We start from the raw sequence: 20,480 nt of genomic DNA on the forward strand, positions 1-20,480 counted from the left end.
CATATCTCTTCTTTTCTTTGGTTTATTTATCTTTACAAATCCAGGGGGGTGGGGGGTTGGAGGAAGGGGAATAAATATTGATAGTGATATTTGGGTAACTTTATTCTTTATTTGTATTGCAAGAAAATGAAATTATTTAATGATATTTATGTTACCTGTATAGATAATAGTGTAATATGTGTAATATCTTTTGTTCTTTCATTTGTATGACACTGTTTTTGATTAAAAATCAATAAATAATTTAAAAAAAATAAAGTCTGCTACAACAGGTTTTATTTATGTATTTTTTAAATTGACACACTCAATCTTTCTTAATTTCTGTGGCAATATGTTTTATTCTACCAGTTGCTGAAAAAGCATGCGTTTCTGCCAAATAATCTTTGATCTTAGCGATTTGTGTTGGTCTATACATTTCTTAACACTGGGATTGTATACTGCAGAGTTTCACCAGTTAGTACCTGGCAAATCAAAGTTAGGATTTTGAATTTCACCCTCTAGGCCAGTGTTTTTCAACCTTTTTTGGGCAAAGGCACACTTGTTTCATGAAAAAAATCATGAGGCACACCACCATTAGAAAATGTTAAAAAATTTAACTCTGTGCCTATATTGACTATATATAAAGTAATTCTCTTGAATAGGAATCAAATAAACACAAAGAAAGTATTTTATAATGGTGCCACCGCCAACAACACCGTTGGCGGCGGTGGCACTCAAGTGGCTAAAGAGACGCAGTTTGCCAGCCTAGGGACAACACTGGAGGGTGGGGCAGACCGCCCCCCCCACCCTGGTATGCCACTATCTGTACCTCACTCCCTCCCTATGACCAAAAATTCTCCTTTCTTCTATTTCCCGTGTACACAACCATCTCTTTCCCTCCCTTCCTCTCTCCAAAGTCCATGCCTTCTGTGTCCAAACACTCATTCCCTCCCCCACCTCAGCATCTCTTTCCCTCCCTTCCTCTCTCCCAAGTCCATTTCTTCTGTGTCCAAAAACGCATTCCCTCCCCCACCTCAGCATCTCTTTCCCTCCCTTCCTCTCTCCCAAGTCCATTTCTTCTGTGTCCAAAAACGCATTCCCTCCCCCACCTCAGCATCTCTTTCCCTCCCTCTCTCCCAAGTCCATGCCTTCTGTGTCCAAAAACCCATTCCCTCCCCCACCTCAGCATCTCTTTCCCTCCCTTCCTCTCTCCCAAGTTCATGCCTTGTGTCCAAAACGCACTCCCTCCCCCCTTTTGTGTTCCGTGTTTGCCTCCCAGCCCATCTTTGCAACTTTCTCAGCCAAACGAAGCTCAAGCCGCGAGGCTTGTCTTCTGCTTCCTGCCTGCCCTGCCGCGCACAAATAGCCGAACGGAAGTATTCTCAGACGTCAGCGCTGACGTCGGAGGGCAGGCTTTGCTTAAGCCCTCCCTCCGACGTCAGCGCTGACATCGGGGAACGTTTGCGATTGGCTATATGTTAGCTGCAGGGCAGGCAGGAACAGAAGACGAGCCTCGCGGCTCGAGATGTATTGAACTCCGCGGGTCCCCCGTCCAGCTCTCTCCTGTCCACGTGGGGCGGACCGCCCCTCTCCCTAGACTGGTGGTGCGGCCCTGACCGTACGGCACACCAGGCAACATCTCGCGGCACACTAGTGTGCCGCTGAACAGCGGTTGAAAAACACTGCTCTAGGCTACTGAAAGCCAACACAATGTAGCCAAACAAGCTGAAATTTGATAAAAAATTAATTACCCCTGAAGCAGATGGGCTGCCACATTCCAAATGGTCTGTAATGCTTTCATTTTTAGCAACCCTAAGTATGATTAGTTGCAGTAATCTAACCACAAAGTAACCAAGCCCTGCAATACAGTTCAAAAATTGACTATGGGCAGGTGATCCCACAGTATTTGCAACAAATACAACTTTAAAAATGCAGAATGTACAACATCCTTTATCTATGATTTCACTGAAAGCAAGGAATCAAAGATCACCCCCAAACTATGCACATAATATACCACTGTAATCTGATATGTCCTCAGCTAGACAACATCTGAGTAGCCCAATCCTCTAGGACAGGGATAGACAATTCCGGTCCTTGAGAGCTGGTGCCAGGTGGATTTGCATGAACTGCCTCCTTGAGATGCAAATCTATCTCATGCATATTTATTGTGGATATCCTGAAAACCTGACCTGGCTCCGGCTATCCAGGACAGGAATTGCCTACGCCTGCTCTAGGACCACTTAGCACCATCAGCTGGGTCTTATCTAGGGTGATGTACAACCGGTGTCTATTCATCCATTCTTCACAGAGTGGTCTCCTTTTTGAATCTTTCCAGCTTCTCTTGGGGTTCCGTTTCCCTTGTTTTTCTTTTGAGGTTTTCTCTTTGCCCATTGTGTTTGCTGAATATAAATGACACATTAAGAAGACTAGCTTCATATCAAAGGAGCCTGGGATAGGCATGTAGGATCTCTTGGAGAGAGAAAGAGATAATGGTTACTGCGGATGGGCAGACTAGATGGGCCATTTGGCCTTTATCTGCCATCAAGTTTCCATGTTAATAGCTCCTTTCAGTTTCACTGTTTTCCTACTTCTTCCAGATGTTCCATCCAGACAAGAATTCCTTGACGTAATCCCCCATCTGAACAAAGTTAGTTTTTTAAAAGTCTAGAACCTTTACTTTTGAATGAGCCCCGTACACCTGTCTTAATATTAAAACACACCATGCGGTGTGATCACCATACGGTGATCACTTTATGCCAGATGATCAACCACTGTAACATGAGAAACACTTTCCCCATTTGCAAGCACTAAGTCCAGTATGGCCTCATCCTGTGTGGGTTCTATTACCAAGGGCTAGAACAATTCTCCTTGTAGAAAATCCAGGCTCTCTACTTCTGGAGGGCATCACAATAGGGATATCCCAATCAATATCTGGCATGTTGAAATCACATATTAGTAATGCTTCTCCTTTTACAGCTGTATTCTGAATGTCTACTATTAAATCTCTGCCTACTTCAGTTTGTGAAAGAGGCCTGTATATCACCAATGTAAATACATTTTCTATCCCTCTTTTCAGATTGTTCCAAGTACCTCTTCCTTACCCTGTAGGTCTTGCAATTGTATGACTTTAAAATGAACTTTAACATATAACACTACTCCCCCTTCCTTTTCTTCCTACCCTGTCTTTCCTGAACAGATTATTGCCCGGTATAACTATATCCCAGTCATGGTTCTCCATGAACTCTTATCTCTGTGATCACCACTAAATCCAAATCAGCCTCTTCCATCAAAGCCTCTAGATCCAGAACCATGTTTCCTATTCTTCAAGCATTAATATATACTGTTTTCCTGGCATTGCCCTCTTTTCCTATTTGTTTTGAGGTATTTAGTGATTCACTTATACTCACCAGAGGGCTTTGATCACCCTGCCCCTATGATTCTAGTTTAAAGGCCTCTTCAGTAGGTTAGCTAGTTTGCTACTGAAGACACTTCTTCCCTTCCTTGAGAGATGCATATACCATCCCTGCTCAGTAGCCCTTGGAAAATCATCCTACGATCCAGGAAGCCGAAATGCTCTCAATGATACCATCTGTGTATTCGTCTCCAGGATGTGAACTTCTCTGCCTTGGCCTTTAACCTCAACAGGGAGGATCAACAAGAATACCACTTATTCACCTGACTGCTTCTCTATTAGAGCCACAAAAGTCACTTTTGATACTTTCAGAGGGTTACCTAGCAATATTTTTAGTGCCAATATTAATGAGCAACATTGGATAATAGTCATTAGAACATAAGAATTGCTGCTGCTGGGTCAGACCAGTGGTCCATCGTGCCCAGCAGTCCGCTCACGTAGCGGCCCTCTGGTCAAAGACCAGTGCCCTAACTGAGACTAGCCCTACCTGCGTACGTTTCGGTTCAGCAGGAACTTGACTAACTTTGTCTTGAATCCCAGGAGGGTGTTTTCCCCTATGATAGACTCCGGAAGAGCATTCCAGTTTTCTACCACTCTCTGGGTGAAGAAGAACTTCCTTACATTCGTACGGAATCTATCTCCTTTCAATTTTAGAGAGTGTCCTCTCGTTCTCCCTACCTTAAAGAGGGTGAACAACTTGTCCTTATTTACTAAGTATTCCCTTCAGTACTTTGAATGTTTCGATCATGTCCTCTCTCAATCTCCTCTGTTCGAGAGGGAGAAAAGGCCCAGTTTCTCTAATCTTTCACTATACGGCAACTCCTCCAGTCCCTTAATCATCTTAGTCGCTCTTCTCTGGACCCTTTCGAGTTGTACCGGGTCCTTCTTCATGTACGGCGACCAGTGCTGGATGCAATACTCCAGGTGAGGGTGCACCATGGCCCGGTACAGCGCCATGATAACCTTCTCCGATCTGTTTGTGATCCCCTTCTTTATCATTCCTAGCATTCTGTTCGCCCTTATTGCCGCTGCTGCACATTGCGCAGACGGCTTCATTGACTTGTCGATCATAACTCCCAAGTCTCTTTCCTGGGAGGTTTCTCCAAGAACCGCCCTGGACATCCTGTATTCGTGCATGAGATTCGTGCATTAGGCTTAATAAGTCTCGGCAAGCTTTCTGTAACATCTTGGATTTTGGCACTAGGCAGACAACATCCTTCCTGAGACATCATGTGTGCAGATGGAAGCCTTTGTGTCCCTCAGAAGAAAATTACCAGCCACCACTAGCTTATGCCTCCTAGTGGTCACTGATCCAGCAACCTTAGGGATTTTGGTCCTTCCTCAACTCCTCCACTTCCAGGGTTGCATACCAGTGAAGTAATAATTCTGAGGAGTTCAGCGGGATGGGAAATGAGAAAAGGAGATACCTAGTACCTACCCAAAGAATGCTTTGATGCAGGAATCTGGAGTTACTAAAGAGCTCTTTGGGGAGGATGGGATAGAAAACAAATTTAATAAATATATAAATAAGAGTGCAAATGACATATTTAAGTATTGTGAGCAGCAGATACCAAAAAAGTGTCCTTGAGAGTTGGAGAACCTGGTAAAAGACCAGGGGGAATCCAGAATCCAAGAGAAGAAACAGAAGATGTCCCCAAGGTGTCTAGAAGAAACAATCTATCCCTTAGCCCAGTGTTCTATAGTGCAAGGTCCGGAGGCCAATGGCAGCCCCTGGAGACCTCTAGGGTGGCCCCCATTGTTTTCTGGGGGGGGGGGGGTTTCTTCTACTCTGCCTCTTTACCCAGGCTTAGGACAAAAGGGGAAAAACGATAGGGGGAACAGTTGCATGCTAGAAGGACAAGGCATTTCTCATTAAACAAAATAAAAATGCATTTGGAAATGCTCACAACCTTAAGAATACCCCCAAATGAAGCTGGAAAGAAGGATCTCATTGACATACACTGGTCAGCAGTACTGTGAACCTGCATTTGAAGAAATTTGGTGGCTCTCCTTCAGCTCATTAGAATCCGAAGTGGCCCCAGCTTAAAAATTAATGAAGACTACTGTCTTACTTTGTTTTTTGTATACAGTGTTCCCTGCAAATTCGCGGACTGAGTAATTAGCGGTATGCACTGACCACCTCTTTCTGTACTAAAGTCAGGCTACACCAATCAGGAGCTGCGTGTCAAAGCAGCTCCTGATTGGTGTAGCCTGACTTTAGTAACAGGAAGAGGCTGTCGGAGCATACTGCAAATGATTTTATGCACCTGCCGGCGCCCCAGCTGCCCTCTCTTGCCTTTTGACAGACGCAAAACCGCATTTGCAGTTTTTTGAAATTCGTGGGTGTTCCTGGAATGGAACCCCCGTGAATTTCAGGGGAATGTACTGTATTGTGAATTAGTAACTTGAGTTTGTTAGCATATACACTGTTTGATTTGAAGAAACATTTATCAGTAAAGACTTATTATCTAATCTAATCTGGTATTATGGAGCACCACTTTATTGCCTGAAGTATCATCTTGAATTTTCTTAGTATGTGTTGGGCCCAAAGTGAAGAATCTATGCAAGGTTCTATGGGACTTAGACATTGAATTCAGTGAACTGGGGCTTCTTGGAAGCCTGATTGAGCTTTATCGCTGTTGAGTAGTAACATAACTATGGTTTGGTAACACTTTCACATATTTTCATATCTGATTTTATAATTACAATTGTATGCAACTCCATGGTTCTGTAACATGCCACCTCACCACAAATATTATTTGTTCTCTTATACCTCAGTTTGATGCAATGATCAATAATGCAATGATTTTTGTTTGAGAAACTAATTCTTGTTTGTGTTTTCCATGCAGGACCAATTTGAAGATGCCTTGGAATGCATCCCAGTGTAAGTGCTGTTTTCTCCATGGTCTTTCCTTTTGATAATGGTCATACAGAGCCCACGTTAAACTTTTTATCTTGCTGTTGCCCATTGTCACTTAAAATGTACTAGTTTCTTTTGAGTTCCATTCATTTATTTATAATTACACAAATCTACTTCCTTTTACCCTGTATCCTTATACCGATCCTCTGAAAAGGGGGAAAGGGATTGGGACTTGTATACCACCTTTTTGTAGTTATACAACCATGCTCATTAGCCGGCTTGTTCTTGGCAGGAGGAGCCGGGTTCCTCCTCTTGCTCTGTCTTACATGTATCACATATGATGCTGCTAGTACCTGTTGTATTTTGTCTAGTTTGTACATTTGTTAATTGTGTTATTCCTTTTCTCTTGTTGACTCCTTAATGATATTAAAAAGAAAGAAACAAAACAACCACACTCAAAGCAGTTTACCTATATACAGGTACTTATTTTGTACTTGGGACTTTCCCAGGGTCACGAAGTGCAGCCCTGGGATTCGATACCTTAACCTCTGGGTGCAGAGGCAGCAGCTCTACCACTAGGCCACTCCTCACCTACTCCTCTTTAAGCTGGTACTGTGGTAATAGAGTAAATTGCTGTTGACTTTTAAAGATAAGAATAATGAAGGGTATATCTAGAGTTTCTGCTGTAATGAAGTGACGCTGCAAGTGCCAAAAATTTTACTTTCTGCTACAGAATATGCCCCCAGACACAGAAATGAGTCAAAATCCAGTCTATGCCATCACTGTGCCAGGCCTGTATCCTTTCTGTTGCAGTTGACACTCAATGAAGTTACAGGGAAATACTTTTAAAACCAATAGGAGGAAATATTTTTTCACTCGGAGAATAGTAAAGCTCTGGAACGCATTGTCAGAGGTTGTCGTAAGAACGGATAGCGTAGCTGGTTTTAAGAAAGGTTTGGACAATTTCGTGGAGGAAAAGTCTTTAGTCTCTTATTGAGAAAGACATGGGGGAAGCCTCTGCTTGCCCTGGATCGGTAGCATGGAATGTTGCTACTCTTTGGGTTTTTGCCAGGTACTAGTGACTTGGATTGGCCACTGTGAGAACGGGCTACTGGGCTTGATGGACCATTGGTCTGACCCAGTAAGGCTATTCTTATGTTCTTATTTCCTAGCTGTTAATTGCTCCCCTACTTCTTCCATTACTCTATTTCTGTCTACCACCATTTTTTTCTCTCTTCTGTGTTGCTGCTGTCCTCTTGCTTCCCATTCCTTCTGGTCTCCTGTCCACCCTCACTGCTTGCTTCAGGTTTTCGGTCAATTTTGTCCTCTTCTTCCCCTCCTCTTCTCCTGTGGTAATGCCATAGCTATCTGGTATTTTGTGTATTCACTGTATATCTGAATATAGAGCTTCTGAGTTTAAGTTTTAGCTGATTAAAGTGCGAGAGGTGGCTGAAAAGTTTTCAGCTTGACCAAGAAGAGAATGATGTGGAGGCATGAAATTTACAAGTTATTCCACGATTGTCGTTTCAATGATATGAAATGAAACGAAAAGTGTCAAGAAGAGTGTGGAATAACTTGTAGGTTTCATGGCTCCACATCATTTTCTTGCTTGGGCTGAGAACTTTTCAGTGGCCAGTTGGAGTCTGAAGAGCGGAGGGCTCCTTGGGAAGGCACAGTTTATGGGTTTCCCCTCGTTCCTGTCTGCTTTCTCTGGAGGCAGTGTGCCTGGGTCACTAATGTCTGTTTTTCCGCCATGTTACTCAAATACATTCAGACTCTCTGTATTGTGTAGGGGGTTCTTCACTGTACTCTGTCCCTTCTGGGTAGTGGTTCTGCTAATCTGTGGCCTGTTCCAGAGTTACTCTCCTCAAGAGTTCTGGTGTTCCTTTGGCAAGTTTCTGCTTTTGCCTCTCCTTGGACAGTCCTGGGATTTACTTTCTATCTCTATTGGCATCAAGCCCCGGTGGTGGGGAGCTGACTGGATCTCAAGTGCTGACCTAGCTTGAGGTTGGCTACATTTCCTTCTTTTTGGGGAGATGGGATTTGTCTTGATTTCACAGATCTTTTTTACTCCTCTGCGTGTCTCCAGGACCCCTGTCCTTGGGTAGGGGTGGAGGGCCCTTCCCTTGCAGGGGCAGTGAGGTGCCTAGACATTTATAGGCCACAGCTGTTTATTGATGGTTGAGTTCTCAAGAGTTATCTCGGCTGTAGGCTAGCCAGTTCTATATCAGGATTAGTATTCCCCTGTATTGCTCACCTTATCATAAGAATTGCCGCTGCTGAGTCTGACCAGTGGTTCATCATGCCCAGCAGTCCACTCACACAGTGGCCCTTAGGTCAAAGACCAATGCCCTATTAGAGTCTAGCCTTACTTGTGTATGTTCTGTTCTAGTAGGAACTTATCCAACCTTATATTGAATCCCTGAAGGGTATTTTCCCCTATAACAGCCTCCGGAAGAGCATTCCAGGTTTCTACCACTTTCTGGGTAAAGAAAAACTTCCTTACGCTTGTATGGAATCTTTTCCCTTCTAACTTGAGCGAGTGCCCTCTCGTTCTCTTCACCTTGGAGAGGGTGAACAGTCTCTCTTTCTCTACTAAGTCAGTTCCCTTCAATATCTTGAATGTTTCGATCATGTCCCCTCTGTCTTCTCTTCTCAAGGGAGAGGAGGCCCAGTCTGTTCTTTCAAGTAGTGAGTGATTACTTCAGCTACAGTTATGCGGCTTCAGGTTGTTTTTCAGCACCTGGTAAGCTCCTCGTCTGCTGTAATGCGTAGCTCAGTGTCACTACTGGATAAGCTCCATCACTGGCCCTTCTCCCTTTCTGGAGGGAGGATGTGGCTCCTCCTATAAGTTTGTGCTCAGCTCCTGTTGCCAGCCCCATTTTCAAAGCTCGAGGTAAGACTTTCCAGGCAGGTAAATGGAACGATTGGCTGGGTAACATTATCATTCATTCTTCATCCTATTTTAGTTTTAGAAAATCAGTAAAAACGAAATTGTTCAGTCGATTTGTAACCTAAAAATTCTATAGTTTATACTTCTATTCTGTATGCACGTATCTGACATTACATTACATTAGTGATTTCTATTCCGCCATTACCTTGCGGTTCAAGGAGGATTACATCCAAACTAAAAACATGAATTACATTCCAAATTTGAAGTAATAGAATAAGCGATGAGATAAAACATTTAAGGTTACCAGCAGGAAATAGAAGTCTTTAGGAGATAAGAATAGGGTGAATTATGGGGTTTTAGATAATGTTTGGTAAATAGAATATTAGAGAGTACTAAGGGTATAGAGCAGCGATGGCGAACCATAGAGAGCTGCACGGGTCGCGGGGATACCGTGGGGACGCCTCCGAGGGTCGCGGGGTTCCTGCTGGGCTGGATGTACTAAGTCGCGCGGCTTTTCTCCCTACCTGCTCTGCTTGCAGCACAGAGCCGAACGGAAGTCTTCCCGACTTCAGCGCTGACTTCGGAGGGGAGGGAGGGCTTAAACAAAGCCCTCCCTCACTCCGACGTCAGCGCTGACGTCGGGAAGACTTCCGTTCGGCTCTGTGCTGCAGGCAGGGTAGGTAAGGAGGAGTAGCCTCGCGGCTCGAGTGGCTACCAAGGGAGGGGGCGGTCCGCCCCGCCCCGTGTGCAGCACAGCCGGCCAGGTCCCCTTACTTTTGTGGCGCTTCCGCGACCGACAGACCGACAACAGCCCCGGTCTGACAAACCTCCCTGCCCTTAACCGCGAATCTAAATTACCTTCTTACAGCATCTGTAAGAAGGAAATTTAGATTCGCGGTTAAGGGCAGGGAGATTTGTCAGACCGGGGCTGTTGTCGGTCCTGGAAGCGCCACAAAGGTAAGGGGACCTGGCCGGCTGTGCTGCACCCGGGGCGGGAGAGAAGGAGGGGGGAGAAGGACGCTGAAAGCACTGGGGAAGACGAAGGGGTGAAGAAGGACGCTAAAAGGCCATGGGGAAGATGGGGTGGGGGGGGGAAGGACACTGAAAGCATTTGTGGAAGACAGAAGGGGGAGAAGGACGCTGACAGGACATGGGGAAGATGGGGGTGGGGTGGAGAAGGACGCTGAAAGGTCATGGGGAAGACGGGGGGGTGGAGAAGGATGCTGAAAGGCCATGGGGAAGACAGAGAGGGGAGAAGGACGCTGACAGGACATGGGGAAGATTGGGGGGGGAGAAGGAAAAGAGACAGTGGATGGAAGGAACTGAATGAGAACATGAGGAAAGCAGAAACCAGGCAACAAAGGTAGGAAAAGAATTCTATTTCTTTTTTTCTTTTTTTTTTGCTTCAGGATAAAGTAGTATATTAGTTGTGTTGATAAAAATTTATAAACAAAAGAGGCTCTGGTAGAAACCCGTTTACAAAGTGTGTATTCTTCCCAATTAATATTTCCAAATTAATAAAGTCTTTTTGCTTATTTGTAAATGGGTTTCTACCAGAGCCTTTAATTCAGTAGCATAATTAAATGAAATAACTATTTCTGAAGTTTATAGGGACGGGCGGGGACGGAGGGGATTCCTCACGGGGACGAGTGGGGAAGGAGGACATTCCTCACGGGGACGGGTGGGGACGGAGGACATTCCTCGCGGGGATGGGTGGGATTTCTCACGGGGACGGGTGGGGACGGGTGAGACTTTGGCGGGGACGGGTGGGATTTCTGTCCCCGCGCAACTCTCTAGTCCGAAATTAAGATATGCGGTGCGGCGGGAGGTGAGTGTGCCGGTGTCTGCTTTGCAGCTCACCTGGCAACAGGGCCGGACTGGCCATTGGGAGGACCGGGCATTGTCCCGGTGGGCCGCAGCCCATCCTCCTGTGCTGGCTGCAGTCCTGTGAGTGGATGTTTAGCCTGCCTGTCTTCCCCTTAGTATCCTATGAGCCAGGCAGTGTGTGAGGGGGAAGTGGGGGGAGGAAGAGAAGCTTCACACTGAGTCTGTCACAGGAACTCAGTGAGGCTGTAGTGTGACTCCACATGTGACATCTGTAATCAGGAACAGTTCCTAGTGCTCTCATGCTAGAGAGGTGAGGATATGGGGGGAAGTTAATGTGTCTAATAATGTGCTCCTCTGTAAAAACCTCTGTATCTTCCATGGGGGACATGCTAAATTTGAGGAAATAAAAAAGCTGCTTATGATGATTGCATAGAGAAGTTCAGTAAGCTGAGAGGAGGGCTGGGCTCTCTGTGAACAACCAACACACTAATCCTTTGCGCTGTACCTTATGGAAAACTCAATATAGCAAAAAACAGTAAAGTGTATATGTGGCCCTTCACAGTGCTTTTGTAAACATCATAATAAAATAACAAAGGCTCCAATAATGAAAAATAAAAGTCCTTTTCCCATACACTCAGGTTGCACAAGTCCGTTTTTCACCCGGACAGTATATTTTTTGACCAAAACGGATGTCTACAATTAGTAAAATTCCCCAATCACATATTTTTTTATGGGGACGGATTTGTATACAGCACTTCATTAGATTTTTTTTATTATACAAATTTTATCTTTTTGTAGACTTGAAGTCTTGAACAAAGAAAATGAGTACAGCAAAAAAAGCAATAACAGATAGTGGAAGACCATTCCAAGAGGCCTGGACAGAGTACATATGGAGTGATTGAACGCAGTGGGAAAGCATTGTGTATTATGTGTAATGAAAGTGTTGTGTCTCGCACATCAAGTGTCAAACGTCACTTTGAGACCAACCATAACAGTGTTGCTGAACTTGGTTTAGCTCAAAGAAAAGAGTTCCTTGTAGGAAAATTAAAGAAATATCACTCCCAGTCTCTTAGTTTTAGCAACTATCTTTCAAAAACTAATCATCTTACAGTTGCCGGCTTTCAAATTTCACTGTGCATGGCAAAACATGGTAAGCCCCTCTCTGATGGAGATTTTATCAAAAAGGCAATTTTGGCTGGGAGTAATTCACTCTTCCATGATTTCCAAAACAAGGATAAAATTGTGCAGCGCATCTCTGAGATGCCGCAAAGCAGAAATACTGCAAAAGATAGGGTTCTGCGAATGGCTGCTGGTGTTAGTCAACAGCTTACTTGCGACTTACAAAAAGCACCCTTCTACTCCATGTGCTTGGATGAAAGTACAGATATTACTAACCATGCAAGACTAGCGCTCATTTTGCGTTATGCTACTGGTGACATCATGAGAGAAGAGCTGGTAAAACTGCTGTCTTTGTCTGGAAGAACACAAGGGATAGATATCCACAATGCTGTGATGGAGGCTTTTTCATCACTAGACATAAGTCCAGAAAAAGTGGTTTCAATTACTAGCGATGGAGCACCTAGCATGGTGGGGACAACATCAGGATTCATTCATTTCTTTGCTAAGGAAGCAAAACATCCACTGATTCAATTTCACTGCATAATACATCAAGAGGCTCTCTGCGCCAAAGAAAGCAGCAAAAAACTTGACGATTTCCTCAAAGATGTAACAAAAATGGTGAACTTCATCATGGCGCGTGCTCTTAATTTTCGACAATTTCAAGCCCTTCTTGATGAAGTTCAGGCACAATATAACACTTTACTGATGTACAATAATGTCCGGTGGCTGAGCAGAGGACGAGTGTTAGAGAGATTTGTGGCCTGCTTGGAAGAAGTTAGGCTATTTATGAACGAAAAGGGGGAAGACTGTCCTCAACTCACCAACATGGCCTGGCTTACCAACCTCATGTTCTTTACAGATTTTACTAACCACTTTAATGTACTAAACAAAAAATTACAAGGCATGGGAAAAACAACAGAAAGCATGTTTAGTGACATCAAAGCTTTTGAGAGAAAATTGCATGTTTTTGAAAAAGACCTTGAGAGTGGACAGCTAAAATATTTTCCCAACCTAAAAATACATTTGGATAATTCTACAACATTTGTGGACAGTCATAAAAAACACCAGGAAATCCACAAAGCATATTCCACCATTGTAGCCGAAGCAAAGGAGAATTTTAGTAAAAGATTTTCTCAGTTCCGTAAGATGAAGACAACCCTTTCATTTATAACTTCCCCAGAAAAGTCCACATTTGAAGATCTTGATCTTTCCTGCTTACAGTGGTTGGATATTAAAAATTTGGAAATGGAGCTACTGGAATTTCAAGAAAGCTCTATCTGGAAAAGTAAATTCAATGACCTGCGTATTGAGTGTGAAAGGGTGACAAATGAAATCACTGCTAGCAGTTCTGAAAATGAAATCCTAAAAGCGTGGAATTCTCTGCCAGACAATTTTAAGTCCATGAAAGCACTTGGGATTGCTCTTCTTACTTTGTTTGGGTCATCCTATGCATGTGAGCAGCTGTTTTCGGCTTTGAATCATATAAAATCTGATGCTAGAAACAGATTAACGGATGACATGAGTGCTGCATGTGTTGCTCTGAAATTAACGCACTATGAGCCAAGGATTGCCAAGTTATCAGCATGCATGCAACAACAAAAATCACATTAATTTTTTTCAGAGCATGCCCAATGCATATGTTTACATGAAGCAGTGTTTTCAGTTTGCTGTTAAGACACTTTCTAAGTTATTTAAATATTATTTAAAGATGTTATTTAAAAAAGGGACTTTACATGGCCCTGTTGTATTCCAATCTGGAATTTCCAATAAAAATGGTTGGTTTAATTGAAAGCTCTTTTGTTTTCTTTACATCATATTATTAGAAATGTAATGATTTAACTATTTTCTAATTTGATTGTAAATTTTACAAAAAAACATGTATAGACTCTTTGGGAATGCACACCGAGTCTTGACACAGTTAACAGTTTTAAGAAGTTTATCTTTTTTTTTACTCAGGATACATTTGACATGTTATGTGAATAATACATTTAAAATATATTGTGTAACTGAATCAAATTCTTCCTAAATTCATTAAATTGAATGAAATCATTAAAACATTATAAATTGCCAATAAATTGAAATGAAAACCAAAGGAATGTGAATCAAATTGATTCTCTAACAATACAAAGATTCCAACCTTTAAAAATGATTTTACATAGTTCAGGCAACTTTATAAAGAGTTTTTAGATACTAAAATCTTGTTATTAAGTAATTGACGTGCTGGCACTTTGAGGAAATTCTTTGGTTTTGTGCGGCAGTTTGGGCACTCGGGCTCAAAAAGGTTAGCCATCACTGGTATAGAGAATGCTGGATGTTGGGTTGGGATTGGTTGTGCTGGATAGGTTTTATGTGTTTTTTGAAGAGTATAGTTTTAATATCTTTCTTGAAGGTTTTGTAGTCTGTGGTTGTAGTTAACAGAGTGGTGATTTGTCTGTCCAGCTTAGCTGCTTTGGAGGCTATTAGGTTGTCATAAAGTTTTTTTCGTTTGACATTTTTGGATGATGGGTAAGAGAATAGTGAATGGGTTCTTCTGTGTCTGGTTGAGGAGGATTGATTTAGTCGATTATTCCAGTAGATTGGACTTTCTCCGTTGATAGCCTTGTAAAGTAAGCAGTAGAATCTGACGACTCTATATTGTGACTATTTCTCTGATTGTCCAGCACCTCTTGTTGTAAAACGCCTCTATGGCTTTGGCGGTATGTAAGAATAAAACTGATACATGACAATCACCACTTACAAATTAACAAACAGAAATAAAACAAATAACAAGAAATAAGAAAATACCATTTTATTGGACTAATCCATTTTTCAATTAGCTTTCAGAGGCCAGATCTTTCTTCAAGACAGTACAGTATACTGCTGTTATGGTATCCTGTCTTGACCGTAGGAAAGGGGTTTAGTCCCCCCAAAATTGCCTTATTTCCATTTCCAGACTTTTATCAATACAGTTACAACACTACTTGATTCTACGTAAAGCAACAAAAAATTTCTTTCTACTTTTTGTCATTTTTTAAACATCTTCTCTTCGCTCTCTTCTTTCTATTCAGCGTTTGTCCTTTCTCCCTTCCATGCAATATCTGCACTCTCTTTGCCCCTTCCACCCAGCTTTTTCCCTCTCTCTCTCTACCCTTTCCATCCACTGTCCACCCTCTCTGTCCTTTCCATTCAGTGTCCACCCTCTCTCTCTTCCATATGGCATCTTCCCTCTTTCTATGTCCCTTCAATAAACTGTATATCCTGTGCCGTTTCTCTCCTTTGTACATGATTCATTTCAGCTTCACCCCCTCCATTTTTTTTTGTCTCCACCCTCTCCCCTATGCTCTGGCACCTCTCTCTTCTCCTTCCTTCCTTCCCACTCCACCCCATGGTCTGGCATCTCTGTCTCTTTCCCTTCCCTCCCCCCCATGCCCTGGCATCTCTCCCCTCTCTATCTCTTCTTTTTCCTCCTTGCTCTTGCACCTCCTCACCTTCCTTTCCCTCTGGTCTGGCATTTGTCTCCTTAATTTCTCTCACTCCCCCATGCTCTTGCATCTCTCTCCTCTCCTTCCACCTTCCCCCTCCATTATCTGACATATCCATTCCTTCCTTTCTCTCCCTCCCTCCTTCCTTCCTTTCCCCTGGTCTGGCATTTGACTCCTTCCCCCCCCCCCCCCACCCCATATGCCCTGACATTTCTCCCTTCCCCTCCATGGTCTGGTATCTCCTTTCCTTTCCCTCCCTCCCATGGTCTTGGCATCTCTTTTTCCTTTCCTCTTCAGTTTTTTCATCTACTGTCTTTATATTTTGCACATTATTAGGGAACACGTGTCACTGTTTCTGTGGTGTTGCATTGCATGTAGAGTCTGGTTTCTTGATGGTATAGTTTAACTTTTGTCTACATATTTCTATTTTTAGTTTGTGATTATTCCATATTGGGCGAGGGTGTATCTGTGTTCTGTGTGTATGAAAAGGACTGTACAGGATTAATCGACTGTGCAGGATCTGGCTTGTTTAGTTTTACAATGCGTGTGTTGGTGTTCTAGTGCTCACTGCAGTGTTTAAGATGCTGCCTTTTCCTAGATGCACCCTTGTTGTGTGACTCAGATTATTACTAAAAATAACTTTTTTATATAGAGGAGGGAGTTGTTAAAAAACGATCAGCACTGGCTGTCATATATACTAGGTACGCCACTGGATTTAATGACCCTATTCTAACTTTATTGTTGACGTAGGTGTTGTCCGTCCCCACCCCACATACACACTATAAAGAATTAAAGTTGTATTATCATCAAGCAGCTTTCAAATGACATTATAAGCAAATAAAAATAAAATATTTTTAATACATTACTAATTATCTGCTATTAACATAAGAACATAAAAACTGCCATCTCCGGATCAGACCTTCGGTCCATCAAGTCCGGCGATCCGCACATGCGGAGGCCCAGCAAGGTGTACACCTGGCGTAATTTTAGTCACCCATATCCCTCTATGCCTCTCGTAAGGAGATGTGCATCTAGTTTGCTTTTAAATCCTAGAACAGTAGATTCTGCAATAACTTCCTCTGGGAGAGCATTCCAGGTATCCACCACTCATTGCGTGAAGCAGAACTTCCTAATATTTGTCCTGGACTTGTCCCCCCTTAGCTTCAGTCCATGTCCTCTTGTCCGTGTCACATTGGACATTGTAAATATTTTTTTTCCTGCTCTATTTTGTTGATTCCTTTCAGTATTTTGAAAGTCTCGACCATATCCCCTCGCAGTCTCCCCTTCTCAAGGGAGAACAATCCCAGTCTCTTAAGTCTTTCCTCGTATTCCAAGTTCTCCATACCTTTTATTAGCTTCGTTGCTTGTCTCTACACCCTCTCCAGCAGTTTTATATCCTTCTTTAGGTTGGGAGACCAATGTTGGGCATAGTATTCCAAGTGTGGTCTGACCATTGCCCTATAAAGCGGCATTATAACTTTCTCCAATCTACTCGTGATTCCTTTCTTTATCATGCCTAACATTCTATTTGCTTTCTTTGCCGCTGCCACGTACTGTGCCAACGGTTTCAGGGTCCTATCTATCAGTACACCCAGGTCCTTTTCTTGTTCACTCTTACCCAGAGTTGCACCTGACATTCTATACTTGTGTTCCTTGTTCTTTCTGCCTAAATACATTACTTCATCTGCCATTTCTCCGCCCATTTCTCTAACTGACACAAGTCACTCTGGAGTTCCTCGCTATCCTTCTGCGATCTGCATAGCTTTGTGTCGTCTGCAAACTTGATGATCTCGCTGGATGTTCCTTCTTCTAGGTCATTGATGAAAATATTAAATAAGATGGGCCCAAGTACCGAGCCCTGGGGCACACCGCTAGTCACTTTCTCCCAGTCTGAGAACTTCCCATTTATGCCCACTCTCTGCTTTCTGTTCTCCAGCCATTTGCCTATCCATCTTAGTATATCTCCCTCTATTCCATGGCTTTGTAGTCTTTCATGTGGAACCTTGTCGAACGCTTTTATTTTGCTGTAGTGCAATCTAACAGGTCTCCTTCAAGGCTCAGTAATACCTCTTCATAAATTATGTGGAAAAGGTCTGGAAGTAGGGAATCGCATCTATTTCATATCCTCAGTGAGACCTCAGGAAGTAACCTAATGATCAAAACATTATTAGAGATGTTGTAGAGGCGTTTCTTGTATGAGCTATATTTATCTTTTTTTTTTAGTTGTTTAAATTAATGCAGAAATAAATGGCTAGATTAGAAACATAGAAACATAGAAATAGACGGCAGATAAGGGCCCACGGCCCATCCAGTCTGCCCACCTTAATGTCCCTCCCCTACCTTTGCCCTGTGAATAGATCCCATGTGCCGATCCCATTTTGCCTTAAAATCAGGCACGCTGCTGGCCTCAATCACCTGTAGTGGCAGACTATTCCAGCGATCAACCACTCTTTCAGTGAAAAAGAATTTCCTGGTATCACCTCGTAGTTTCCCGCCCCTGATTTTCAACGGATGCCCTCTTGTTGTCGTGGGACCCTTGAAAAAGAAGATATCTTCCTCCGCCTCGATGCGGCCCGTAAGATACTTGAACGTCTCGATCATGTCCCCCCTCTCTCTGCGCTCCTCGAGCGAGTATAGCTGTAATTTGTCAAGCCGTTTTTCGTATGGTAGATCCTTGAGTCCCGAGACCATCCGGGTGGCCATTCTTTGCACCGACTCCAGTCTCAGCACATCTTTGCGATAATGCGGCCTCCAGAATTGCACACAGTATTCCAGGTGGGGCCTCACCATGGATCTATACAATGGCATAATGACGTCCGCCTTACGACTGACGAAACCCCTTCGTATGCAGCCCATGATTTGTCTTGCCTTGGACGAAGCCTGCTCCACTTGATTACCCATTTGAAATAGGGTAAATATCTAATTATTCACTTCTAGAATTGGATACTTCTTAAATTTAATAAAAATATTCTGGCACAAGTGTCAAACCTTAAAAAAGGAAGTCATATTGAGCTTTAGAAAATAATAATAATTAACTAATAAAAATAGTACACATTTATTTTTCCCCACTACCAAATTTCCCAATCCGGCTACTTTTTCATGCCACCCAGCTGGAAAAAATTTCTGGGGAGAACACTGAACGGTTGTTTGATTATGCCCCTCCACGTATCCTTACCTATCTCCCGCCTTAGCCTGTAGCGAATCTATTTCTTGGACTTGCTTTATTCCTCTTAGGCACCTTCTCCCTCCTTTTCCATGTGCCAGCAGCAGTTACTTAAGCACGCAGCTGCTAGCTTCTGCCTCCTCTTTCTGATTGGTTCTCCCGCACAAAGCGAAACCAGTGTCCTGCAGAAACAGATCAGCCTGTCTTGTGGGATCAGCAGCAGAATGGAAGCAAACACAATATTGGGGTTCTCCCTGTTTTGCGCACTCAGTCGTAATGAGCCTGCAGCCCCTGCCACCAACTGCGACCATAAAAACCAACCAGCAGTAGGAAAAATTTTTTTTTAAAGTTGAAAACCCGCTTGCTGGCGCTTAAAAAAAAAAGTCAGGCTGAGGCGAATTTGCGACCGAGATGACAGCCGGGCGCTTTCCTAAATTAGCCAGGCAGAGTGCCTGGCTAAAAGGCGCTAGGGAGAACACTGCAAACATCTAAGTCCGTTTTGGGCCTAGGGCACTAGTCGTGCAAAGTCAGCAGCGACCAAAGTCCATTCTCGAAAAATACATCCTAAACATTTTTTTTTGTGAAAATCGTCTACTTCTATGTCCAGCTGTCTGATCGTCCACACAGCTAGTACGTCTATCTTTATACTACATTCTTGTCCAAAAAATCATCTGAGTTCCAAATGCCTAGAACAAGACCTTTTGGATGTGGAAGGAGCCAAATAAATGATGGGCTGGTTACCCAGACATGGCAACAGAGTAGTGGGGCACCTTATAGGGCACTGCTGTGAAGTTCACAAAAAGGGTGCCACAAACCTCACTACAACTCCCTTGCAGGCCATGATGAGCTCACCCAAAACACACCCAAAACCTACTACAACCCCAGTAGCCCTTATGGCTGTAGGTGCCACCTATATGGCAGTACAGTAGGGTTTTTTAAATTTTTATTTGGGGGGGTTGGTTGATTCAAATTTTCCATCATGAAGCAGTGGTTAGAGTGGCTTATGGGCCTGGGTTCTTCTCTCTATGGTTCACTAGCCCAACTCCAGACTATTTAAGCCACCTCTGTGCAGCTCTACTAGGCTTTTCTATGCCAGGTGCTGATGTTCTGGAGGCAGGTATGCACATTTTTATTTCGATTTTTATGGTAGGAGGGCAGTGATCATTGGGGGAGTGTGTGGGGGTCTGTACTTTGTGTCTGCAGTAGTTCTCTGGTCACTTTGGATGCCTTCTGGACACTTAGACCAGTTTTTAGATTGCCTAAGCCACAACATATAAGTTTCTTCCAGGCAGCCTTGTCAAACTTTCGATTATCCCTGCAGTATTACTAAGTCTAGGTTTTCCCACATCCCGCCCTAACACTCCTTCAAAAACGCCCCTTTCAGCTCTGGGCGCACAGTGGGATTCAGACACCTAAAAAGTCTCTGGATACGTCTTAAAAACATTTTGATTATTGGCACTTGAATGACCTGTCTTTTAGGTCATCCAAGTGCCGATATGGGCGGGTTTTTAGACATATTTCTCTTTCAGTTATGAGCCCTATAATGTTTCTTTTGGCTTTACTTGTATGATTGAAAAAGCTAAAAGTACAACCAAAGAAATATATTTTGAATTATTAAGTCTTTGTTGGGTCCTGTTAAGATTGTTGTTGATCCTACCCCATCTGTGGAAGAATTTGATAATTGGCTGGCTGTTTTCTGGACAAAGTAAAATGATGAAAGAGGAATACACAACATCAAAACATAGCTTTATGATTGAAGAATAGGCTAT

The 20,480-nt window shown here is 43.2% G+C and overlaps 1 protein-coding gene across 3 annotated transcripts in view; it reads left to right on the forward strand.

The window, feature by feature from the left end:
* Positions 1–20,480, forward strand: part of TTC39B (tetratricopeptide repeat domain 39B) — a 210,305-nt gene that overhangs the window by 26,169 nt on the left and 163,656 nt on the right. For all 3 annotated transcript variants that reach the window (XR_004536836.1, XM_033919149.1, XM_033919158.1), the window contains exon 2: positions 6,238–6,272. Coding sequence is in view for 2 of the 3 variants with exons in the window: in XM_033919149.1 (XP_033775040.1) it covers positions 6,238–6,272 (35 nt within the window). In the remaining variant the exon portion in view is untranslated. The remainder of the gene's footprint in view (positions 1–6,237; positions 6,273–20,480) is intronic.

This window comes from Geotrypetes seraphini, chromosome 1, assembly GCF_902459505.1.
Source record: "Geotrypetes seraphini chromosome 1, aGeoSer1.1, whole genome shotgun sequence".
NCBI lineage: Eukaryota > Metazoa > Chordata > Amphibia > Gymnophiona > Dermophiidae > Geotrypetes > Geotrypetes seraphini.